At 41.4% G+C, this 12,399-nt stretch overlaps 1 protein-coding gene across 3 annotated transcripts in view; it reads left to right on the top strand.

The window, feature by feature from the left end:
* The window catches only part of LOC121364104 (glypican-5-like), a 343,722-nt gene that overhangs the window by 109,944 nt on the left and 221,379 nt on the right, over window positions 1–12,399 (top strand). For 2 of the 3 annotated variants that reach the window (XM_041487094.1, XM_041487096.1), the window contains exons 4-5: window positions 6,419–6,549; window positions 10,853–10,912. In XM_041487094.1, coding sequence (XP_041343028.1) covers window positions 6,419–6,549; window positions 10,853–10,912 — 191 coding nt within the window. The remainder of the gene's footprint in view (window positions 1–6,418; window positions 6,550–10,852; window positions 10,913–12,399) is intronic. The other variant, XM_041487095.1, reaches the window with a different exon arrangement.

Raw genomic sequence — 12,399 nt, 5'->3', positions numbered from 1 at the left:
GGGAAGCTGAGAAGCTTCAGCTTCTCCTTGTTTTGCTGCTTTGGAATGTGATTTGGAGATTGTTTATCTAGCATGTGAATTGTTTTATTTTAATGACTAATCATGGTCCAGCTGTGTTGAGGCTCTGAGGAGTCATGAGTTTTTATTATTCATTTTTGTTAAGCCTTCTGATATATATATATATATATATTTTATATAGTTTAGTATAGTTTTAGTATAGCATTCTCATAACATAACAAAACATATCAGCCTTCTGAGAACATGGAGTCAGATTAATCTCTTCCCTGATCCTGGAAACCCTCACAAACAGCACAGCTCTGACAGATGGGGACAGAACACAAACCCAGCCACACCTTTCAGCCTGAGACACGCAGCTGGCCCCTCGCACTGCCTGGGGCTGCTGTGGCTCCCAGGGGGACAGGGAATATCCCCAGGGGAGGAGCTGGCCCAGCCTTGCTGCTCCACCGCTGGGAGCACCAGCAGGGATTGCTGCCCAGCTTTGGGTGCACCCTGGGCACCCAAACCCTGAAAGGATTTCCTTATTTTGTGTGTGTTTGTACAGTTTCTCTCTGCTACTTCTTGTACTTGGTTATTGAACTTTATGGAACTTTTGAAAGTGGGAAGGGTTTTTTCTTTGTTACATTTTAAGCTTGCAATGATAAAAGAAATTCCAGGAATATTTGGATAATTGCTTTCCCTTAAGAATGGGTATAAATAGTAAACACAATAACATGTAATATCATTTTGATATACTGTAATCAATTTGAAAAGTGATTAAAAGGAAATTTGAATAAAATCATTTAATTGATTTTGTTACGTTATCTTTAAAGTCACCTAATTTTTCTGAGAGCTCTTGAAGTGGCTCACTTGGATTGGCTCCCAATGGAATTTTCTTTTCATGCTAGATTATTGTAATTAATTATAAAATTGAACTTAACCTTTGTAGGTTGTCAATATCTAAAGACAAATGTCACAAGTAACAAAGGCCAGGGAAGATTAGTTCTGAGTCTAGGGGGGATTGTGGAGGAGAAGAGGAGATATCATTTGACCTCTCAGGTGCTGCTGATATTTTGTTTTGGCTTTATAAATAATAACTACTTATCTTTTCAGCTGGGTAAATATATATACAGTTAGACCAAAAATGTTTTGAAATAATCCTAACAAAAAAGACCAAGTTACTGACTTGTGTGTGCTTAAAAGATTCCAGCTCTTGAGATGCACTGTGGATAGTTTGATACACTGAGCAAAATAGTGCAATTTTAAAAGGCAGTGAGAGCAGAAAATAACAGCACTGTAATTTATGGTATAAGTTTGTTAGATACAAACTGGGTAGAATTCTTGAAATTCCTGGTGGTCATGTGAAGTATTTATTTGACATTTTTGCAGGAATTCTTGCCTGTTCTCCCTGTGAACAAAGGCTGTGTATGTGCATTCAGATACAGCTTTGTGGCATGCTCAGGACAGGTTATCTCACCACTCTTTGGTAATGCTGTTATAGAACAGCACTCCACATATCCTCATCATTTATACTTTTATCGGGGGTAGAATTTCATTCATTTGAAGAACTGCTGCAGAATTTGTCCACTCCCTGTGCCCAGTGTCGGTACCTAAAAGGATCTCTTCTGCCACAGACAGAACACACAGAATCTTATGTTTTATGGATTTAGGTTCTATGGCTGAACTCTTTGGTGTCCAAGTGTGAAGTCTGACAGAAGGTTTTTCTGCCCCTGAGGAATTCATAACACTATTCTCCTTGGAGGAATCTCTACTGTCAAAGGGTCAGCTTCTGTAACTGCCGGATTTCAGAGGATTGGTAGGAAATTAATTTAAATTGAACTATTCAGTAGATTCAAAATGAGAGAGAAGAGAATGCTTCCCTCATGAGTGAAAGCCAACATACTCCTGTAGGAAAATTAACTAATAATCCCTTAGCTTGCTTATGTATAGCTGAACTCTGCTACCAGCAAAATGCTCCTAATAGAAAACATACTCCAAAAGGGAGAGAATATTTAAAGGAAGGCAAAATCAGAGGTTATTTGCTCTCTTGTCTGATTTTGCTCAATAAGATAGAGGCAGTGGCAATGAGCCATGAGCCCTGACTTGTATTTTATCATATGGGCTCCCTCTCAGCTTTGGAGCACTGGAAATTAATGTTTTACAGCAATACTCTGGTAGCAAGTGGCAGCCACTCCAAGGAGAGGATTCTGTGTTTCCAGAGTGAACTCTGGTTGATGCTTGGACAGCATAAAGTCACAGATGATACTGATGGGTTTCTTTTCCTGTGGGTGATGGAGTGATGCAAGGACATCTCTGACCCTGAGCAAGTGGGGGCTCCTGGTGAACATGCAGGTCTGAAAACTCCAACCTGATTTCCCCATAATTCAGTGTTTGTCCCTTTCCTCACTTCACTTCCAACTTGGCAGCTGGAGCCTGAATTGGAGCAAACTCCAGTCCTGCTTTGAAGGGTGTTTGTGGCACTTGTGGGGCTCAGCAGGGCTGGAGTTGGGGCTGGGGATGTCATTTGGCAGAGGGGTTGTGCAGAGCTGGGCTGGGGACAACTCCAGGGACAAAAACCTGCAGGCAAATGTGTCAGGGTTTTAATAATAACAGCACAAAGCCCATCACTGGGAAAATCTTGTACTATAAAACACTAATCTTCCCATTACAAAATCAAAGAAAATTACTGTTCTGGACTAGTGAAAAGGTCTCCTGCTTTAGAGAGATAAGATTCTCTTGGTATCCAGAAGGGCATGACATTTTTTCCCATGTTTGATTATATTAAATATATTAAATATGACCTCAGTGTTTAAGGTTACTCAAGCTGTAAGAGTTCAAGAAGATTCTGGATGAGAATTTTTCCATTTATTTTGGTAAGCCTCTGTAATAATTGTAAATAGTCATTCTTTTAAATAACAAATAGTAAGAGGTCAAAAAATGTGTATATATATGATTCTGCTTTTCATTACCAAGAAAAATTCACAGCAGAAAAAAATGTAGCTGTGGCTAGAAAAACAGATATTTAAGAGGGATCATTGCTGTGTAAGAAAAAAGCTTTAATATGAATAAAAATGTTGGAATTGTGAACATGATTGATAATTTAGAAGGTAACGAGGTAGGGGGAATACCAGTTTTTAGTTTAGATATTCACTGTTAGATGACAGAGCTTAAATTTCATGGCAGAGAGAAGAGGAATGACATCAGGGTCCTGCCATTAATGAGGGATGATTTTCTGTCAGTTTGTAATTTAAGATTGGCAGACTTATTTTAAGTTTACAAGTCCAAGAAATGGGCTCAGTCATTCTTTATGTTGATTCCTGATTATTCCTAGTCCTACACCTTGAAATTAGGATAAGAAAAACTAATTTAAAATTAAATTTAAATAAATTTAATGTTTAAATTAATTAATTTTTGAATTAATTAATTAATTTGACATTCCAGTCCCCATTTCTAGGTGCACTGATTTTCCTGTGGGTGGTGGTTGATTCAGGAGCTCTGGGTTAAACTGGCAGTGCAGTTGTGTGGTGCCCTTAGGATGGGAGGGAAACTCTGTGGCCCTCACTGTTAACACACAGGGAAGTTGCAGCACTAGACTGCAGATGTTGCAGTTCCAGAAAACACCTTTTTGGGTTTTTTAGGGCTTGCTTCATGCTTTTCAGTTTACACAGCACTATCTTATTTTTTATAAACGGCCCATTTGGAAGGTGAGGTGGTTTTTCATACGTGAGTGTTCTCATTTGTGCTACCAGCTTTGTGACTGCTCAAATTAGCTGGTAAAATTCAGGCTTTTCTGTTGTTTTATTTTGCAGAAAGATACACATGTTGGAGAGATGTGAAAACTAGTCCACATTAAAAAAAATTAAAAGTCAGATTTCTGTTTAACTCATTCAGAATCTGAAACAAATATGCCAAACCCAGGGATAATCCCCCAGGAGAGGCTGCTGGGACAGCTGGGGGAGCTGGGCTGAGAGGAAAGGCACCTAAAGGCTTGTGCCACAAAAGAAGTGTGGTTTGCCCTTTTATTTAACAACTTTATTCTTAGTGGAGTAGAACTGGTTAAAATTTTCCCCTGAGAAAATTTTTTCCTTCAAATATGTGTGGTTTTGTTTGATATGCAGGAAACTGTTACTGCTGCTTAAAAAGAAAGCCCTGAAGCATGGGTTTGGCATAGGAAATACTGAAACCTGGGCAATCTAGACTCATTTCTGTAGCACCAAAAATTCAAATCAAAACAAAGTTGGTGTTTTCAGTTGGATGCTTAAACTGTTGATTCACAACAGAAATGATGATTTCAATATCTTTGAATCTTTGTTCAGGACAAACAAGAAACTTGGGAGTTCTCCATCGGTCATGTATATGAGAACCACATTGCTTTTGCAAACCACTCTGATTTTAGTTGGTAAAAACTGTCTCAAATGCATAGTGACAAGATTTGAGGTGTATGTAATTTGAAGACATGAACTTTAGTGACATGGTGAAATCTGAGATGGATGTTGCAGAGACCTTTGCTGGGAATTGGGGTCTGTGTGCTGTAGGGGACCTGGGCAGCCTGGGGTGCAGGGTTGAAAGCATCCTGTGCAGGAATGTGCTCCAGCTGTGTTATACCCTCTGTCCAGCTCTAAAGGGTTCAAAAGGCTTTTTTGTTTCATATTTTCATTTGCATAGAGTGGTTTTTTTTCCTTTTCATAAGTTTAGAAGGGACTGAAACGGACTATTTGATTTCCCAAAGTTGTATTTTAAAACAGTGCTGTGCTAGTCCCTGGTGAGACCAGACCAGTGCACACAGTGCCTGGTGTTGAGTGAGGCAGCTGGCTCCCACCCTGCTGCTAGACATGTGTCAGGATTAATCCAGTATGTTCCCATTCAACTGCTGCAGTTTTAGGTTCTTCACAGCATATTATACTGCTCTGGGCTGGAACTCAAACAACTAAAGCTGACAGCAACTGTCATGTCTACAGAGCTTCCAGTTTTCCAGGTTGTTTTTTCAGAGGAGGATGTCTTAGCTTCACGTAGTTGTGGTTCTCCTGGAGGAAATGGGCTGAGGCAGAGAACATTGTCCTGTGCTGGTGCTGACATCTGCGTGATAGTGGTGCAAGGGGACAGAAAAGTTACCTGAAGTCACCTGAGGGTGAAGCACTCAGCAGACTCGTGAGGGTTCTAGGGCTGCAGGAAAGGGCACAGAGCAGTAAGAATCCACCTCACCCTGGCTGGTTACTGTGGGAGCTTGAGGAAGGGGTACCAAACCCAGGGCTGTGTGGGATGATGGGTTCTGTGTGATTCAGGTCATTGGGGTACCATGCCCAGAGCAGGATTCCCTTTGTGGTCTCTTCATGTTGCTTGGGGATTTAAGTGTGGGTAAAACATGACAGGGTAAATCCACATTTGTGGATTAGAAAGGGAAGGGACTTGTCTTCCTCTTGTCACTTAAAGCTGTTACAACAAGTAAATGTGTCAGGATACACAAGCAGTGTCAGATCCACAGTGCAGAAAGGATAAACACAAGCCTGCTTTCTCCTGGACTGATACTAAATCCCTGGGAGTCTTCAGGAGGGGCATTGAGGACTCAGTGATGTTACAGGGCCTGGTTAAAGGCTGGAAGAATTGGTTATCTGCTCATTACAAGCCCTTCAAACTCTGGATAGACTCTGCTCTTTAGGCATGAGGCAGATGTTCCACCAAAATCCATGTACCTTTAAGCTCCAGGTGTAGCATTCACATTCTCTGAAAAATCCCTTCACCCAGGATTTCTCTACTGGGAAGCTGAGAAGCATCAGAGAAAAGGAAAACACTTCTCTCATTTGCTTCTCCTGTGTTGTGCTCATGTGGAATGTGTTTGGAGATTGTTTACCCACAGGTGATTGTTCCATTGCATTCTGCTGTGAGTTGTTTTCACTCTTTGGCCAATCAGGGCCAGGCTTTGTCAGGGCTCTGGAGAGAGTCACCAGTTTTCATTATTATCTTTTTAGCATTCAGTGAGTGTCCTTTCTGTATTCTTTAGTATAGTATAGTTTAGTATTCTTTAATATAATACAGATCATAAAATAATAAATTAGCCTTCTGAGAACATGGAGTCAGATTCATCATTCCTTCCTTCACTGTTGCACCCTGCAAATGCAATATCCAGGTATGTTTCTAAATCAACGCTGAGTTTGCCAGTACTTCATCAGTCACTACCTTCAGCCTTTCCAGGTGTGCTGTAGTCCAGGTAGCCACTGGGAAATCTGTGACTGCTGCCTTTCTGGTGTTCTTTGCCCTGCCTTCGAATTTGGTCCTTCTTTTGCCAGGCATTTGTTTCCAGCTGCTTGAAGGAAGAATCCTTTCGCAATGTCTCGTGCAGTGAACACTGACTGCAACTTTTGTGGGGTTGGAGATCCTTTTTTTTTTCACTCATCCTGTTTCACTTTCCCTTTCTTTCTTACAGGTGGATAAAGTGTGTGGACAGCCCAAACAGCAAGAAGGGAACCTGTCGTCAGCCAGTATTGTGCCAGTGAGGGAGGTGACTGGAACCCAGACTTTTGTGATGGCTCACACCAGCCTGAACAATAGAAGAAGGTAACCCTAGGCTGCAGTTGCTTTGAAACAAACCCTCAGCCTCATAATTTGTGCTGTTGGTTCTTGGCACTGTTCAAGGCAAAGCCACAGCTCTGTCACCTCCTCTGTGTGCTCTTCAGCCACTGCCACCACTGGCAGTCACACGGGTGACTCTGTTCTACCACACTGTGTGTCTCTCTAAAAAAGGCCAGGCTTGGTATCATTGCTTAACACCAAAGTGTTCATTATTTCCAGAATCACTCTTTGAAAATGGTGAAAGCTTTTCCTTGACAAAGTCTGAGGAAACTGATTTCCACAGCTGAATCTAAAGTACTGAAAATGTAACTGCCCAGGTCTGTAAGGACATGAGCTACCCAGGGGCAGATGGAGGAAGGGGTGAAAAGGAAAAATTCATTGCCCTGACACCAAGTCCCTGATTGCCCTGGACTGGGCAGGAGTGATAAAATCCTTTGGAATAGCCTTGATTGGTTACATAACAAAGAGCTGAAGGAGTTTTTTAGGCTTCTGGTGTGCATCTTGGCTCCTGTTCTTCAGCTGTGTCCCATCTGAGACACCTACAGCTGAGTACTGCTGCTGGCCTGGACAGGAGTGTCCCTGCTCCCACATCTCCTGGGTTCCTCTGTCACTTCACCTTGTGTAGCTCCTGAATTGCCTTTCTGTACTTGCTAGGAGAGGATTCCTTTTTGCAATCCCACTCACAATACACGAGTAGATGTCAGAGCAAGCTGCCATAAACCCCCAGTGCCTGTTTCTGGCTGCACCTTGTCCTGTGTAAAGCAGAGTTAATCTGGAACAAGCCCCATCAGTGGGGTTGTGCTGGGCTTATCTCCATCCAAAAGCAGCATTAAACTGCCCAGGCAGTCTGTGTGTATCCCTGTTGGATAAGTGGATGACTGGAGCAATGTTAAAATTGTTTATTGTTAAAATTGCCCCAGCCTGGGTTTTGGCATTTCAGTTGTGAACATGAGATTTTGATACATTTCTGGTTTAATTCTCAGCTTGCATGAATGGAACAAAGACTGTTTTAAAAGATAAAAGTAATAACAACAAGCAAGGTGTTTTGAGTGATAGTGATAATTTTTTATTCTTTTGTAATTGAAAGGCAAACCATAACAGTTTGTGCTAGTGCTTGAAGTTAATCAATTTTTACCATGCAAATCAGAAAAAAGGATCATTACAGATATTAAATTAATGACTTCAGCAACAAAAATCCAAGGAACAGTTGTAGTACAATTATTGAAAGAGACTTTTAACAGCACAGAGCCCTGGGCCATCTTCTGTGTAACTCACTGACTTGGCTGGGGCTTAACACTGGCAGCCCAAAAGCCAGAATTGCCAACGTGTCAACAGGTGATCTCTTTAAAAGTTGTAGATTTGTGTCTTCAGTGGCCTAAAAGCTGCTCTTTCTCACCTTGATGATCTGCTTGCTCCCCTTCCCAACCATTTAGAATTATTTGGATATTGACTTTTTAAAATGTAAGGCTTGTAGATGGAAAAGAAAATAAACTAATGTGCTCTAAATTAGACAGTTTGCTAGAATTGGTCTGCACACTGAAAATTAATTTATCCAAAAAATCTAAACTAAGTCCCTGCTTATATAATTAGCATGAAAAATTACTGAATTACAGTGTTGATAGGTATTGTGGAGAGCCTGTGCACCAAAAATGAATGATGGAAATATGCCATAAATAGTAATTAGTGGAAAATCTGAAGCTGTTCTCCACAACTTCCTATAAAGCACATTGCCTGAAGCTTGTACTTCTGCTTCTTGGAAACAATTGTGAAACCATAGAGTGAAAGACACAGTGGTTGGCTGCATCACTGTGTTGTTCATGCTCCATCATTTAATCACATATGATATCAATAAAAAATCAATTTAAGGTAATAAAAATCTGTAATACATGGGTTAAATAATTTCTGCAGTGAGTTGTGTAAAATGCACTTAGAGTGACAGAAAATTGCTGCAGAGGAACCAGATGATGAGAGTAATTACATGAGTCTTTCGTGAAGCCCCTCCTTGTGGTGATTTTGAGAGAGGGAGAGCAATAATGTCAGCTGCTGTCAGTTCAGGTGCAAGGTCACCCTGGCCCTGCTGAGTCTGTCTGTAGGTCTGGGTGATGGACATCCTTCCATACAATCCTGGGGAGGATGGAACATGACTCCAGTCTTTTAGGGTAAGGAGGAAAAAGAGAAGGAATGAGCCAACACTGCCCAAGTAAACAGAAAAGCTGTGGCTTGTTCCTTCATGTGTCAGAGCATTCCTGAGCTCAGAGAGAAGAACCTCTGTGGCTGTTGGCACATCTGGAGGAGAAACCACAACCAAGTGGCCTCTCCTGTCTGGTGTACAACCTGCTCAGAGGTGCCCTTGGTGTTGCTCCAGAGGTGCTGAGTCTCTGCTGGGCCATGTGAAAAATCAGGCTCCTTTTCCAAGGAGCTGGAGAGCCTCTGGTTTCAGCTGTGGAGCAGAGCCAGGGCTGCTGGTGCAGGACAATGTTCAGTGCTGCCCCTTGGCCTGACCTGGTTCTTCAGGGGAGGAGTTTGGCTGCAACCAGCCCTCCTCACCCTTCACTGTTCTGCAGAGCCAGATCTGCAAGGTCTGCACAGAGCAACTGGATCCTTTTCTGCAGTAGTTGAACCCTTTTCTTCTCCTCTTACTCTCATGAGTTCCTGGGAGATTTCCCATCTCTCTTGATTTTACTCTGCATTCCATTCCTGCATATTTTTTGTTATGCATCACTTAAGTGTCAGGGACAATAATGAAAGAAGCTGAAACTTGAATAAATGTTGCATGATTTTGCAAGAAACCATTTCCTATGATTAAACTGGAAAGCATAAAATTGATTATTATTTTTTTTTACCATTACACAATCGTAGTTGGGGATTAACTGCAACTGGCAGCGTTGCTGCTGTAGTAATTTTTTTAATGTGGAGGTTACTATAACATGTAATGGAGATGACAAGAAAATTGAAACCAGATGATGGTCCAGGGAATGGAAATGGCATGTACAGAATCTCAGTAAATTGGAATGTTATTGCTGAGTTCAGCACAAAGAGCTGTTCTGGTCAGGGTCTGGTCTCCCAGCAAAGTTGAATACCTGCCTTTAGCATCTCTGCTCCATGGAACATTTCAAACCACTAAACACTGACTGCTTACAGAGCTGTATATAAAACATGTTTAACAAAGAACTACAACATACTAGGTCCCTGACTGGAGAAAGAAGGCTTTGAAATTACATTTTGTTGGGATTTCTTTATGCCATGAATTTACAGATCTTTTATATATCTTAAAATCAGCCGTTTAGGAATTCCTTTGGGAATGTTTGAAGTCAATGGTATCTATTTCATTTAAAATAAACTATCTGTTGGGTCAGACATCACATGATTTTATTAACATTTGAGTAATAAAGTGCTAGTACAAACCAGATTATTAATGTCAGATGCACATGAACCACTGGCCAGGGCTGAAGTTTCAGCTGATCCAGATTTTCCCTGTTACAAATTTTCATTTGGTTTTTTGGGTGGCTGTGTTGGAATTCCTGCAGGCAGGTGCCACTCCCTGCTGGCCAGGGCAGGTCCCTGCTGTCCTGTGGCCACTGCCAGAGCTGTGATGGCAGAGCTGCATCCTCTGCAGCGTGTCCTCAGGCTGCTCTCTCCAGTCAAAACACTGAATCATCACCAGGGTTATTTCCACAGTTCTTCCTCCGAGGTAGCCTGAAAATCTGTATCTCCAGTTTTGCAGAGTTGGGTGTTTTTTCCAGTGGTGCAATCCCAGAACAGCAAAAAATACCTGTATTTATATTATTTATTAACAGGCAGTAAATTGCTCATTGTACCAGAACATGAATGCTACTGGTTTGTATGCCCCTTGCCGTGGTTCTCATCCTAAACTGTTTGCCATTGTTTTCTTGTACAGCCTCATGTATTTACAGTCCTTCCATTTGGTATCAGTTATGCTGAATTTAAGTACCACTAAATTTATTTTCAGCTTTCTGCTGCGTGCACTGCATTTGTAATTCTGCTCTTACTTGAAAATGATTGAGACAAATAGTCTCAGTTGTACTTTTTTCCAGAATTGAATTGACATTTTCGATTGCATGTATACTTGGCAAAAATCTCATGATAATTTTCCTTCTTATTTATTTTCTTATATTGTCCTATGCATGTGCTTGATGACCTTTCTTTCAAATAATTTTTGCTTTTCTCTTTTGTTTTTCTTTTCTTTTCCTCATTTGCCTGAATTCCTGCTTCTCCCCTGCTCCCCAACCTCTCCTGATTGATGCTTATTCTCCCTGGCCTATTCCAGTTCTCTGCCTCTGAAAGCTTCAAAGAATGACAAATCAAGAAGTTTGAAAAAAATCTCTCGGTAAGAATGAAAACAAGGTGACATCCTTTGTTGTCTCTACACCTAGCTCACCTCCAGCTGCAATCTAGGAGCTGGAACACTTTTGATTGCTGCTTTCACATTGTGGGACACTGGGAAAAACTGCTTTTCTCCCCTAGTATGTTTAGTTTTGTAGTGATGAAAAGTAAATATTTTCACTCAGTAAGACTGGAGTTGGGACAGAGAACTCTGCACTTGCTCAGATACTGCTTTGAAATGTCAGAGCCCCACTCTGCTGAGAAAGCAAAGGAGTTCAGACCTCTAGGGGTGAGCTGAGTCAGGCAAGCTTTAGGCTCTTACAAGGGTGCTGGTTTCCTCTTTCAAAGAAGACTCTGATTTAGAACCTGTAAAATCTTTGGCATCTGTGTTTCCTTTTGGAACTGATCCTCTTAGGTTGTTCTGGCTGGGCTTGGCTTTACTCTAGAAATACTCAGAGTTCATGTTTGTAAGCTGGTACTCAAGAGGTAGAAATGCTGATTACCTCTTTGTAAGCCCCCAAATTCCTGCTTTTTTCTTTGCTTTAAATCCCAGCTTTCCTGCTATATTAGGCTGAGTTAGTTTCTTATCATGTGGTGACTGATTTATCTAGAGCAGGATTTCATCACAGAAGGTAAATGGGGTGGTTAAACACTTTTGAGAAAGTATAAAGGTGTAGAGATAGCTGTGGGGAGAGATGGCAGGGATGGATATTTCCCAGTGGGCCTGGATGTTGTTTGAAGCTCCTGCTAAGGAGTGATGAATCCTGACTGGTTTGTGCTGAGCTCCATCCAGCTGCAGTGCCTGCCAGGCTGAAACACTGCAACCAGAACGAGTCCTGTGGGCTCCCCAGGAGCTCTGAGACAGGCACAGAGCTCACTGATGGCTCCAGCTCAGGTTGTGTCCTGAATCTTGTTCTCCAGATCTGTAACACACCAAACAGGGGCTTGCTTCTAAAGCAGTGCAGCAGGGTAATTCCTCATTCTGAAATCCTCTCACTTGGGTGCTGAATTAACACTTGGTATTTTAGTTTTTTTTCTTTAATTTAATTTTTTAAATACAATTTTAGTTGTTTTTTTTTTTTTATGGCTACCTGCCAGGTATATATTGTAAGTATAATGAGATTATAAAAGAGGCAGCAGTTTGCCCTCAAGGCATTTTTCCGTACACAGTCATCAGAAATACACTGTCTGTACTGGCCATGCCTTTTATGATGATGTTTTCTCAGTGTTTTTTAATCTGTTTATAAAGAGTAGGCGTGGCCTTTTTCAGATTTGGTGAGAGACACGTTACCACCACGTGTTAGAAGCACCCTTTAGGTGTGTAATTATGTGTATTGACACCAGACTAAGTAAAACTGCATGATCTATAAGGAGTAAAAATACACTAGAAGTAGAAATTAATTCAGATTACTCATTTTCCAAAGCCTTGATGTGATGGAGGGCTGGGCTGCAGGGGGTTTAATTGAGTGCTGAGTTTGCTGTTGTGTTGTT

This window comes from Pyrgilauda ruficollis, unplaced genomic scaffold, assembly GCF_017590135.1.
Source record: "Pyrgilauda ruficollis isolate IOZ18807 unplaced genomic scaffold, ASM1759013v1 scaffold79, whole genome shotgun sequence".
Classification (NCBI taxonomy): domain Eukaryota; kingdom Metazoa; phylum Chordata; class Aves; order Passeriformes; family Passeridae; genus Pyrgilauda; species Pyrgilauda ruficollis.
This window is presented reverse-complemented; position numbering and strand designations above follow the sequence as displayed.